This window comes from Solanum tuberosum, unplaced genomic scaffold (genome assembly GCF_000226075.1).
Source record: "Solanum tuberosum cultivar DM 1-3 516 R44 unplaced genomic scaffold, SolTub_3.0 scf00073, whole genome shotgun sequence".
NCBI classification, from domain to species: Eukaryota; Viridiplantae; Streptophyta; class Magnoliopsida; order Solanales; family Solanaceae; genus Solanum; species Solanum tuberosum.
The window spans coordinates 593,228-605,766 of record NW_006239002.1 but is presented as its reverse complement, the minus strand read 5'-3'; the positions used below and the strand labels follow the sequence as shown (position 1 = coordinate 605,766).

General features: G+C 34.0%; 2 protein-coding genes across 2 annotated transcripts; one reads left to right on the top strand and one right to left on the bottom strand.

Annotated features, from left to right (window-relative positions):
- The first annotated feature begins 6,359 nt into the window (after nt 1–6,359).
- On the top strand, nt 6,360–10,967 carry LOC102601472 (methylthioribose kinase). The gene is made up of 6 exons (XM_006346296.2): nt 6,360–6,685; nt 6,882–7,191; nt 8,721–8,895; nt 9,016–9,217; nt 9,918–10,132; nt 10,552–10,967. Exons 1-6 carry the CDS (start codon nt 6,500–6,502, stop codon nt 10,724–10,726), a joined length of 1,263 nt encoding a protein of 420 aa, XP_006346358.1. The 5' UTR covers nt 6,360–6,499; the 3' UTR covers nt 10,727–10,967.
- Nucleotides 10,968–11,226: 259 nt separating this feature from the next.
- Nucleotides 11,227–12,107, bottom strand: LOC102601131 (uncharacterized). Its single transcript, XM_006346295.2, has 2 exons — nt 11,799–12,107; nt 11,227–11,714 (listed from the first exon to the last, which is right to left on the bottom strand). Exons 1-2 carry the CDS (start codon nt 12,104–12,106, stop codon nt 11,309–11,311), a joined length of 714 nt encoding a protein of 237 aa, XP_006346357.1. The 5' UTR covers nt 12,107; the 3' UTR covers nt 11,227–11,308.
- Nucleotides 12,108–12,539: the final 432 nt, after the last annotated feature.

The following is a 12,539-nucleotide window of genomic DNA, read 5'->3' as shown; positions in this document are numbered from 1 at the left end:
CCCGTTCATATTTGATATGGGTAAAAAAGGATTGGGTAACAAATGGGTTGGGCAAAATACTAGTTTATCCATATTTTTATTTGTAAATAATACTATATTTAAGAATTCAACGTGGAGAAAATATTTTAGTCTTCTTTTAGATGAAAAATATTGAAAATGCTTCATTTAATTTTATTGCATCATAAAAGTAAAAAAAAAACCCAACTTTTCAATATAAAATAAATTTATGTAATAACAAGGGGAAAATATTTTTAATTTCAAAGTAAATGAATAGTTGCATTTTAGGACTAAAACATGCTTAATGCACTTTAAGCAATGTCAATACTAATGCATGATTTGCTTATTTTACACCATTATTTATTATCCAATATAAAATTTAACAAAAAAAAAAATATAATTATAATTAACAAAAAAAACGTACATTTAAAATATTTTTTTTTGGAGGGGCAAAGATTTCACCTTTTCAATTATAGAGAAAAATAATTAGTTCTATAGAAGAATATAAAAAGGAAGAGAAGTTACAAATTTTTTTAGTGATATCATGAATTTTGAGCGAATAAAAGTTAGAAGTTTAATCCATTTGGCTAATCCATACTTTACCCATATTTTTATGGATTGAATATGGATATCAACCCATATTTTACCCATGTAAAAAGTCACTCACCCAACCCATTAAAATATGGACGGGTTGGGCGGGTTACCAAAATATGGGCTCATTTTACCGGCACTACTTACAATCAATAAAACTTTTGTTTAAGCTCTGTAATTATTCTGAAAATATACTAAATATTCGTAAAAAGATAATTATAAAATTAATTATTATTTTATATTAATTTAAGAACCTAGTAGAGTTTCATAAATTTAAATTCTGGATTAAGATTAGCTTTGGATGTGACTCATATGGGCATTTTCCATTGTATTTGTAGGCACCAATTTCAGTGGAATGGACCACTGCATTCATTTTCAATAGACACTTTTTTTTAACGAGTTATCTCGAGATAAATTATTTCATAATAAGTTATTTTGGAACTAGTTATTTCATCATGCATATGAAATAATTTATCACATCACTAAAACATAAATGGTGGATAAATAACCCAGGACTGCCAAATATTTCCAACCAAACACATTATAAAATAATTTTTCATTTTATCCATTAAATTAGTATACCTTATAATTCACACCAAACGACTTCTTAGTACTAGTTTCTGTAGAAATCTCACGTCTAGGATTAGAGAAATCAAGGATTGTATTGATGATTAAAATTGTTAAGTACATACTCCTTATATAGGGAGAGTATTGTAGAGTCCTAAGTTGGTTATACTTAGAGTCCTACTACAATACCTATTACTACTAAAATAATAATAATGCAATTATAAATAATATAATCCTAGTTGTACTATAATCCTAATCGTAATATAATCCTAGTCGTAATATAATCCTAATAGATATAAGTAGTCTAATCCTAATGTGACTCTAATTCTACAGCAATGTTGTAAACTCGTCAAACAACTTTGTTGGACCTGTTCCTTTGACATGTTCCAATCATCAGCTTCCTTCATCTTCAACACTTGTTGTAGATTCGCCAGTCAGCTTCGTTGGGCTTGTTCCTTTGACATGTTCCAATCATGAGCTTCCTTCATCTTCAACACTTCCCCTCAAGCTAGAGAGTAGAGGAACGGCTACTCCTAGCTTGCTTCGAATACCCAGCAAAAACTTTGAATACCCAGCAAAAACTTGTTTTGTCAATGCTTCAGTATGAATGTGATGTCTAGTCGTTGCTTGTGATAGTTAATTCATCTGCAGATTGATACGAGTAGTCCCACCAGTAAAAACACTTAAGAGCGGTATGATTATTCCTACCACATATTTGACATGACTTATTACTATTCTTATCCTTATTTTCACTTCTGAAACTTTTATTGTTCGGAGAACCTAGTTCATATTGACTATTCTGAGAACCCGTTTCCTGTCCAGTAGGCTTGAAACATGTTTCTCTGGAGTTGATGTTGTTATTTCCTCTTCCCTTACCTTTTGGGGCAGAGAATACCATGTTATGGTTTTGTTGTGACACCTCTTCTTTATCTTCCCTTATATCAAAACTCGTGAGAGCATAAACAAATTGATTAAGGGTGGGATATGGTGTCTTACCTAATATGACAGCCCTAAAGGTCTTGTATTTGAGACCTAAACCCCTAGCAAAATTAATTACTTTTGTTGCTTGATTAAAAGCTTTTTCCAAGCATTCCCACATTTCCTTGGCAGTTGAGAAGCCCACAATTAGGTTCATGTTTTCTTCGATCAAGGTGCTTGAGATCCAACTTCTTAGTAACACATTTTTCTCCTTCCAATCATCAATGGTGCCACTATCTTTTGCATCCATCTTAACCGCTACAACTTTCCCAACAGTCTGTCCAGTGGAACAACTGTTTTTACTTGTTCATTTTCTGTGATAAGATAGGTTAGTCTTATCACATGAATCAATTGGGATATTTGTGTCCTCCATATGAGGTAATTTGTTGGCTTAAGTTTAATGGAGCAAGCGTCAATGAGTTGGTGAGGTGAGGAAGTCAACATAGTGTTGGTACAAGTGGTCATTGCAATTTAATGTGTTTTTATTTTTTAATTTTTATCAATACTCAGAGAGAGGAAGAGCTTTTATGCCCTGATACTATGTAGAAATCTCACGTCTAGGATTAGAGAAATCAAATATTGTATTGATGATTAAAATTGTTGAGTACATACTCATTATATAGGGAGAGAATTGTAGAATCCTAAGTTAACTATACTTGGAGTCCTACTACAATACCTATTACTACTAAAATAATAATAATGCAATTATAAATAATCTAATCCTAGTTGTACTATAATCCTAATCGCAATATAATCCTAATAGATATAAATAGTCTAATCGTAGTGCGACTCTAATTTTACAGCAGTGTTGTAAACTCGTCAGACGGCTTCGTTGGACCTGTTCCTTTGACATGTTTCAATCATAAGCTTCTTTCATCTTCAACACTTATTGTAAACTCGTCAGTCAGCTTTGTTGGACCTGTTCCAATCATCAGCCTCCTTCATCTTCGACAGTTTCTTGGTTATATTAAATAAGGGTAAAATTATTAGAACAATATTTATATTATTTCAATTATGTAAAAAATCACTCATCGTAAAACAGAATAAAAAAAGGTAAAAATACCACTTGCTTTGAAATGAAGAGAGTTTTATTGAGCCATAAATACGTAATTAAAGTTCATAGTCCCTCAATTTCAAAATAAGTTATGTATTCTCTCTTTGTCCCTAATTACTTGTCCATATTTGAATTGACACACTTATTAAGAAAATAATGATTGACATAGTGAGTTTACCATTTTACCCATATGAATTATGAAATGGATGAATTAAAAACTTAGGATTTTCAAGAAGTTCTACCTTTTTCAAAGTAATTAATTGAGGGTATAATAGGTTAAAAAATTGTTCTTTCTTGATTTGTCAAAATGGACAACTAACTAGGGACAACTAAAAAATGAAAAGTAATTAGGGACTGAGGGAGTACTCCCTTTGTCCCTAATTACTTGTCTACTTTTGAATTGACACATATATTAAGAAAATAATGATTGACATAGTGAGTTTATTTCACCCCTATTAATTATGAAGTAGATGAATTAAAAACTTAAGATTTTCAAGAAGTTCTACCTTTTTCAGAGTAATTAATTGAGGGCATAATAAGTAAAAAAAAAGTTGTCCTTTCTTGATTTGTCAAAATAGATAAGTAATTAGGGACAAATAAAAAGAAAAAGTGGACAAGTAATTAGGGACAAAGGGAGTATTTGATCACACCTCTTAAAAAAGAAACTACTCAATTTTGAAAAATAAAATCTCTACTAACTTATTTTTAACAAACACTTTGAAAAATCCTCCATAATGTTGATAACTAATACGAGGAACTTTCACATATAGCCACTCAAAAATAGCCTAATTACTCTACATAACTATAGTTTGATAATTACAATTCGTAGCTACATGTTATAGAGAGAGAGAGGCGAGCGAGACTGGGAGAGAGGCGAGAGAGAAGGCAAAGAGTGGGAGAGAGGTGAATTGTATATGTATATTAGTTAGATAATTCTATATTATACATATGTATTTGTATATATGGAAAGCGGATTGGGAGAGGGAGGAGAGAGGTGAGCGAGATTGGGAGAGGGAGGACAGAGGCGAGCGAGATTGTGAGATGGAGGATAGAGGCGAGCGAGAGAGGGCAGAGAGTGGGAGAGAGGTGAATTGTATATGTATATCGGTTAGATAATTGTATATCATACAAATGCATTTGTATATATGGCAAGCGAGATTGGGAGAGGAAGGAGAGAAGCTAGTGAGATTGGGAGAGGGAGGAGAGAGGCAAGCGAGAGAGTGGGAGAGAGGTGAATTGTATATGTATATCAGTTAGATAATTGTATATTATACATATGCATTTGGATATATGGCAAGTGAGATTGGGAGAGTAAGGAGATAGGCGAGTGAGATTGAGAGAGGGAGGAGAGAGGCGAGCGAGAGAGAGCAGAGAGTGGGAGAGTAGGTGAATTGTATATGTATATCGGTTAGATAATTGTATATTATACATATGTATTTGTATATTCTGGCGAATTATAAATATATAAACATGACTAATTATACAAACTCGAAGTCAGCCCACGTAATTAATATATAATGTTAGTCGCGAGTGGTAATTATAGAAAATTATAGCTATGATGAGTAATTAAATAGTATAAGTTTGCTTAACCGCGTAATTTTCCCAACTAATATTAGGTTTAAGACCATTTTTTTTATAATCCTCTATTTTTAAATTTAAATATAAATAGAGACACGAGTGATATGTGATGCACTTGTTAACATAAGAAAGGTTATATTTGGAAAAATATTAGTCCTATAAATATCAACAGGGGCGGATCTATGAAGGGGTGTGGGGGTGCCACGCACCCCCCGAACTTCGACGGAAACTCTATGTATACATAGGTATATATATAATATTTATATAAATATAAAGCGTGCCACCCAGAGAACAAAACTGGCTTGTGGTGCCACGGTAGGAGGGCAACTTTAGAAGGTTGATGTTGCGGGTTTGAATCCCATTTGTACCTATATTTTTGAGAAATTTGCTGCAGACGTTTTTTAAGGAAAAAAAAAGGCTTCAAGCATGCTTTTTTAAGGAAAAACAGCTGGCACATTTTTATTTTATTTTTATAATTGTTAATCGATAAGTCTATTTGGCACCCACGGATTCTAAATCCTAGATCCGCCACTGAATATCAATTATAAAATTTTCACTTTCTCTTTCCCTCTAGCCTATGGCCTCATAGAGCTAGGCTGAATTGGGCCGGTCCATTTTGAAAAGATGAGTGTAATGTCAATTTCATTTTCTGTGGCAATAATGGCTTTCCACATCTTACAAAGTTAAAAGTAAAATCTCGCTGTGAATAATTTGCTCGAGAAAAAAAATCAAAATTTATCGGTAACGAATATTTATATCAAGTCATACTAGCATACTATAATTAAGTGATAAATTAAGGTCAAAATATATATAAGTTAACTATGATGTACTGATAATCATGTTTGTAAAGACCTATCATGTATTTGAATTGATTGGTTGTATGCTTGGAATCATGCTAAACAACTAACTGATCTTTGAGCACTAATTTAATAAATTCAACCCTTATAATGTGTTAATAGTAACAGGAAAAAATTAAAATAATTATTCTCTAAACTTATAAAACTACATTGATCATAATAATACTACTCCTATTTAATAGCTAAGAAGTAAATAAACAGTTAATACACAAAACATTACAATTGATATGTCAATTTCTCCGATCAAATAACATTTTACAAATGAAAGCCAAAGAAATACATAAGCTTGGATAGATTTGTAGAGCCTGGAGCCTAAGCCCTAAGGAACCACTTTTTCCAAGCTAAAAGATCAAGGGAAAATGAAATTTGAAATACAACAGAAAAATTAATCGGTAGAATAGCAACAACAAATGAATTAGTTAACGTCTTAGACCAAACAAATGGATTAACCCAACTTATTTTTAATTGAAAGTCGCCTCCTTATCCAAAACGTTTGAATTTGGATAATTCTATTCTTTAGGCTTATTTGAAATTGAATTACAAGTAATTCTTCTGATAAGCACTAAGTAATACATATTGGAAAATAACTAAATATACTACCACAAGTTAAAATTAGTTAAATTTAAATAGTCATATATAAAACTTAATTTCTTTGTGAGAAAGCTTAGAAATTAAGCTAAGAGTTGGGAATCTCCTATATTTATACGAAAGATGACCAGGTACAATGTAACTACAAAAACTCAATATAGCCAATAGCTAGGCATGGTACATGCGTCGTTGATATTCAGGTCAACCTAAATACTTTCCAACTATTAATGACACAAAAATAAAAAAAAGCAGCATTTTACTCGTGCCTCCCCTTTGCCCCAAATCAACAATGGCATCTGATGGGTTCAGGCCGTTGGACGAGAAGTCACTAGTGGAGTACATAAAATCGACTCCTTCTTTGGTTTCAATTTTGGGAAAACAGTTCGATAAACTTGAAATCAAGGAAGTTGGTGATGGAAATCTCAACTTTGTCTATATTGTTGTTGCCCCATCTGGTTCGATTGTCATCAAACAGGTGCCCTTCATCCTTTTCTGATAGGATAATTATTCTTCATCGTTTAGTCCACTCGTAGTCAATGCTGGGCTATGGAGTTTTCAAGTTATTCAATATTTTTCCCCCCAAATTAACTTAGGGATTCCCCTATTGAATGGCAACTAAACACTTTTCCTATTATGTTGTTTATGTTTCTAAATGGGGATTGTGTATGCAGGCTCTTCCTTATATTCGATGCATAGGAGAGTCATGGCCAATGGCAAAAGAACGTGCTTACTTTGAAGCCACTGCACTAAAAGAGCATGCTCGTCTGTCTCCTGAGCATGTACCTGAAGTTTACCATTTTGACAGGACTATGTGTTTGATTGGTATGCGCTACCTTGAACCTCCTCATATTATATTGAGGAAGGGATTGATTGCTGGGGTTGAGTATCCATTGCTTGCACAACACATTTCAGACTATATGGCAAAGACTCTTTTTTTCACCTCCCTGCTTTATCTTACGACAACGGATCACAAACGTGCAGGTGAGCCATATTAATATCAATGACACTGCATATTAATCTCAATGGCACCTGTGTTGTTTATGCATTAGGCTTTATGAAGTTGTTCACAAAAGTTTCAGTTTAGATGGATAGATGTCAGTTGTGTGAATTTACATGATTGGTTGTTCTATAATCATACTTCTTACAATGGTTGAGCTATATTAGTGAAGGTAAGCGACATTACTGAAAGTTATCTAAACTTCTGGTAAAAATGGTAGATATTGGTTGTGAAGCATGTGCTCTGGTTTCTCCTTGTTTAGTAAAAGTTGTATCCTTGGGGCCACTTATCAGCTAAGTTGCGTGGACTCTTCATTTTTTCGATGCTGCACTCATGTCGGATTCTTCAAAAATAAGCTACTTTTGGAGAATCCGACCATTTTTGTAGAGTCCGAGCAACATGGCTTATTAGAAATCAGAGTTTGACCAGGAGAGCTTTTGCACTTTAATCAACAAAGTTCATCTGGTGATTAACAGTTTATCTATTTCTGATTTAAACTTGCGGTGATGAGCTCTGTGTCAGCCAGCTTTTTGTCACTGTCATTTATAGCCATGATAATAGACATTGCCAATTCAAAATCTGGATCTTTTAGCTCATTAATACATCTTAACTTGCTCATCTCATCCTCCATGTTAAGGAAAGGGAAACATCGGTGTGGCATTGCTGCACTTGTCATCAATAATAACTTGCATTTGTGGTGCATTCCGACTGATACTTTGTCATTGTTACTGTCCCTGTCTTTTAGTGAGGCAGTACTTTTATTGAGGATGAATATAGTTAGTCAAAAGATCAGAAACCACTTCATGATCAAATCTGAAAGTTGGTCGAGCTATCTATTTGCCTATATATTCTTTTTGACAACGATGGTGTCCGGCCTGCTTGGATGCACCTCAACTACTGCACTGGGTACCTGCTAAGTTGGTTTAGCTATCTTACAGAATTGGTTCAAGTCCTTGCAAGTGTTTACAGTTCTACAAGTTCAAGTGTATGGTCTTTTGTACTGTTACAGTTCTTGAGCTTCAGAGATTTGTAATGGCGGACAAGAAAAAGGAGAACAAAAGGGAAAATGCGAATCTTTGGCCAAAATATCTGAGATTCTGATTCAATGACTTGTGGATTAGAATTACAATTATCTATACAAGTTCAGCTAACCACCTAATTGTCACTAACATCCATACTAATGTATGGAATTCAGTTAGTAAGTGCCAGGTCCAAAGTGTTATTCCTAAAACTTTTCCCTCTCATTCATTTTAAAACAGCCACATGCCCTTTTCATTTCAAATGCAGTACAACACCTCAAGCCTCACCTACACTCACTCATAGCATTTACACATATCTTCAGCCTTATAAGGGTGTATGTATATGATGAGTGGCTTCTGTTGGCACATTCCAGAGCCAATTCATTATTATGGATTAGAACTATTTACTTTTGGTTTTTGATGGCCACTGGCGAGCTATATCATGGCCATGACTATTATTTCTATTTGATTTTGACTTCTATTCATTTTTGCAGTTGCTGAGTTTTGTGGAAACGTCGAGTTGTGTAGGCTCACTGAGCAGGTTGTCTTCTCGGACCCCTACAAAGTGTCAGAATATAATCGCTGTACATCTCCTTATCTTGATGCCGATGCTGAGGCAGTTCGCAACGATAATGGTTTGAAGATTGAAGTTGCTGAGCTTAAATCCAAGTACGTTTGTGATTCTTTGAAGATGTTGCTTTAGTGCATCTAACTGATTTGTTTGACTTTTTTCTGTTTTTGATTTCTTTAGCTGGAAAATCACAACAATCTTTATTTAATACTTTACAGGTTTTGTGAGAGAGCCCAAGCTCTTATACATGGTGATCTCCATACTGGTTCTTTGATGGTCACTCACGATTCAACCCAAGTAATTGACCCAGAATTTTCTTTCTATGGGCCAATGGGTTTTGATATTGGAGCATTTATTGGAAATCTAATTCTGGCGTACTTTTCCCAAGATGGACATGCAGATCAGGCCAATGACCGCAAGGTATATCTGTTGCAACATTTGCCTTTTTGTTCTCTGTTTTTACGACTGCAATCTCCTTGATTCATAGAAAAGGCCTTTGTATGCCAGAAACCAGTTTTTTTTTTTAAAAAAAGATACATGTCCTAATGTCATCACGAGAAATTGAGGCTTGTCTTTAGGCTACTCTTCCAAAGATATGATTATAAATTTAAATATTCATCTAGAGATTTCAACGAGTTCATAATAAGTGTTCTGAATATGTAATCTTTTCAAGTGTGGTTTCTTGACTTTTAAATTCTTTAAACATGTTCAAATTAACTTCCTGTGAGATGAAAGATCCTTATATAACCTTCATATGCTCTGATGAATTCTGCAATGATTGAGTATGAAAAGAAACTATCTGCGTTGTGAACAAAAGTTAGCAGGTCACACCCTAGTCTCCCTACAGATAAGGTCTTAAATTAGAGGGATGGACAAAAGTGAGAGATCAGACCACCTTTATTTTCCTTTCACGTCTGCTGTCCATTGCTTCTTGCTTAAATTTTAGTGATGCATTCCTCATCTTATTGGTTTTTGTATTAGATTTTTTATCCGGTGAGGACATGTTGATGTGATTATGGATTTGGTAGATTTGACATTTGTTTCTTTCTTCAATATTTGAGAAGTCAAGAATGCACTGACATATAAAGTTTTTGGCACTTGTGAACTTGTTTGTTTTCAGTCATATAAACTTTGGATTTTGAAGACAATAACAGAGACTTGGAACCTCTTTCACCAAAAGTTTCTTGCACTCTGGGATGAGCACAAGGATGGTCCTGGTGAGGCATATCTTCCTGAAATATACAATAATACTGAGCTTCGACAACTGGTAAAGCAGAAATATATGAAAGAACTCTTTGAGGACACCCTTGGATTTGGTGCTGCTAAAATGATAAGGTGATTGGTGAATTCTTGTTTTCTAATCTTGCTTCTATGCATTTTCTCTCTCTATGCCTTTTTTAGAATAAAAATAATAATTAAATTTAACAACCCCTTGCACAGGGAAGAAAGCAAGTAGCTTGATTCCCACGACAATTTTGGTAACTCAGACGGCACAAAGGTGCTCAATGAACAATTATATACGTGTCATGTGTGTGTGCGTATGTATACAGATGTATGTGTGTGTTTCTTTATGAAGGTGGACAAGATGCAATGCTAAATATAATGCCAAATAAGTTCTTTTAGGAATAACATACATTCATGTCAAGCAATAAGTCTTGTTCCGCAACTCAAGACCAATGTTCTTCTTAATCCCAAGAAAGTTCTGAAGTCTTGGTGCATGTGATTGAATGTCTTATTTTCTTAATAATACACAGGAGAATAGTTGGAGTGGCTCATGTAGAAGATTTTGAATCAATCAAGGATGTTGCCAAACGAGCTGATTGTGAACGACAAGCGCTCAGCTGTGCAAAGAAGCTTCTGAAAGAAAGACGAAACATCAAGAGTATTGAGGAAGTTGTTTCCACAATTGAGCAAGTTCAGTTGCAGTAATGTCTTAAGTTAAAATGGATGATCATGTAACATGTTGGCCTTTTGACTAAGCGTTGATATGTTTGCTTTATGACTAAGCATTTTGGAGTCTATTAAGATATATAAAATGCATATTGACAATAAATAATCCCCTTTTAGGTATACATTATGCATAAAATGGTGAGTTTTCTTTGCTCAATTGTCATTCTATTGGTGGAGGAACATTATCATTTCCAGTTTATTTCAGCACCAACTTCATATATTTTCACATTCTGTTCTATTTAGTCGATCTTGGTAACTCACTCCAGCTAGCATGACTTTGCTTTTATGGTGACATGCTTCTACTTATTTGCTATGGATATCTGAAGGCATGGAAATAATCCTATAATCTTTTGAAGGCATGGAGAAGTACCAGGCAACATTATTTTGTGGACATTTAACTAAACATATAAAAGAGGAAACAATAGTTGGATAAATTATATTGTAGCTTCATAATTAAGTCATATGAGTGAGATAACTTGTAGTTAATCCTTTGTGCTTATTATTATTATTCAACAACACATATAGCCTTGAATTTGTACAAAGACATTTAGATAATATTTTTCATATTTGGTCTAATAAAACAAGTTCATTCATTGTGGGGAATTTAGCTTTGTAATCCCTCCAAAGTTGATCAACCGTCTTTCCCATCAAGTCAACAAAGTACTGATTACTATATCCAGTTCTCATCTTCTTGTTAAGCTGTGCTACGAACCCACTTTTCAAGCTGTTACAATAATCAAGAAATCGAGCAGTCACATCGTATCCCTGGTCCCATCGATCACCCTGCCCTGGTTTCACCCAGTGGCTAGGTGCATAACCAGCTTTGAGCCTCACATAATCAGCAATCCCTTCAATCAATCCACCTGGAGCCCGTCCATTCCCGTTCCACTGCCAAATGTGAGTATTCTCGTGGTATAGTACTCCAGTAATCTCTCTTTTGACGTTACCAGAGTAACTCTGAATGTACCTACAAAACATGAATTTATGTGGCACAGTTGAAATTTCATCACGTGCATCAGTTCTTATTTATTGAATCAACTTTTAAGCATACCTGGCGCTAACATGAATCTCGTTGCCGCTAGTATAAGCTACTCCACCCATGTCATCGACGTACATATTAATTATTTGCACGTTTTTGCGGTCAGCAGGAGAGTTCTGCTGGAAAATGTTCCATATGAAGGAAGTGGCTGCTGCCAATGTTTGTTTGCTATATTGTGCACCAATATCTCGGTTGAAACGGGCACCGCCAGGGGTGTTTACGGCCCTGTTGGTCACCGTGTAATCGACAGCATTGATTTTTTGGGTAAATATTGCAAGGATAATTATCAGAGAAGCAAGAAAAGAAATTATTTTAGCCATATTTTTGCTCAAAGTTTATAAAAAAAACAATCACTTATATAAGTTTTTCTATAAACATAAAATATTTATACTGGGACTAAGTCAGTTGAGTATTCACAATTTTTTTTTCTTTTAAAAGGAGAAGACAGAGTCAGTTGAGTGTGATATGAGGTTTTTCATTCCTTATTCCCATTTATATATTACAGTTTCTTTCCTGTTTTAGCAACCTTTTTTTATTTTATTTTTCGATGAGATATTTATTTAAGAATTAAGATAGACAGAAGTTCTTAATAGATATACTATGAAAAAGAAGAAAAGTGGGGAAAATATAATTTTTAAATTTTAATAAATTATTCTTCGTCGGGTCCTTTACAAATATGTTTTTGAATTTTTGGTATACTCAATAAAGAAATTATATAATAATAATCATCATACGGATTATTACTAAATTATC

What these genes read in the sequence shown, in the direction of transcription:
- LOC102601472 (XM_006346296.2), top strand. Translation starts at nt 6,500, where the DNA reads ATGGCATCTGATGGGTTCAGGCCGTTGGACGAGAAGTCACTAGTGGAG. An exon ending in GTTGCTGAGCTTAAATCCAA is followed by an intron (nt 8,896 to 9,015) that starts GTACGTTTGTGA and finishes AATACTTTACAG; the next exon opens with GTTTTGTGAGAGAGCCCAAG. An exon ending in ATCAGGCCAATGACCGCAAG is followed by an intron (nt 9,218 to 9,917) that starts GTATATCTGTTG and finishes GTTTGTTTTCAG; the next exon opens with TCATATAAACTTTGGATTTT.
- LOC102601131 (XM_006346295.2), bottom strand. Translation starts at nt 12,106, where the DNA reads ATGGCTAAAATAATTTCTTTTCTTGCTTCTCTGATAATTATCCTTGCA. An exon ending in GAGATTCATGTTAGCGCCAG is followed by an intron (nt 11,715 to 11,798) that starts GTATGCTTAAAA and finishes CATGTTTTGTAG; the next exon opens with GTACATTCAGAGTTACTCTG.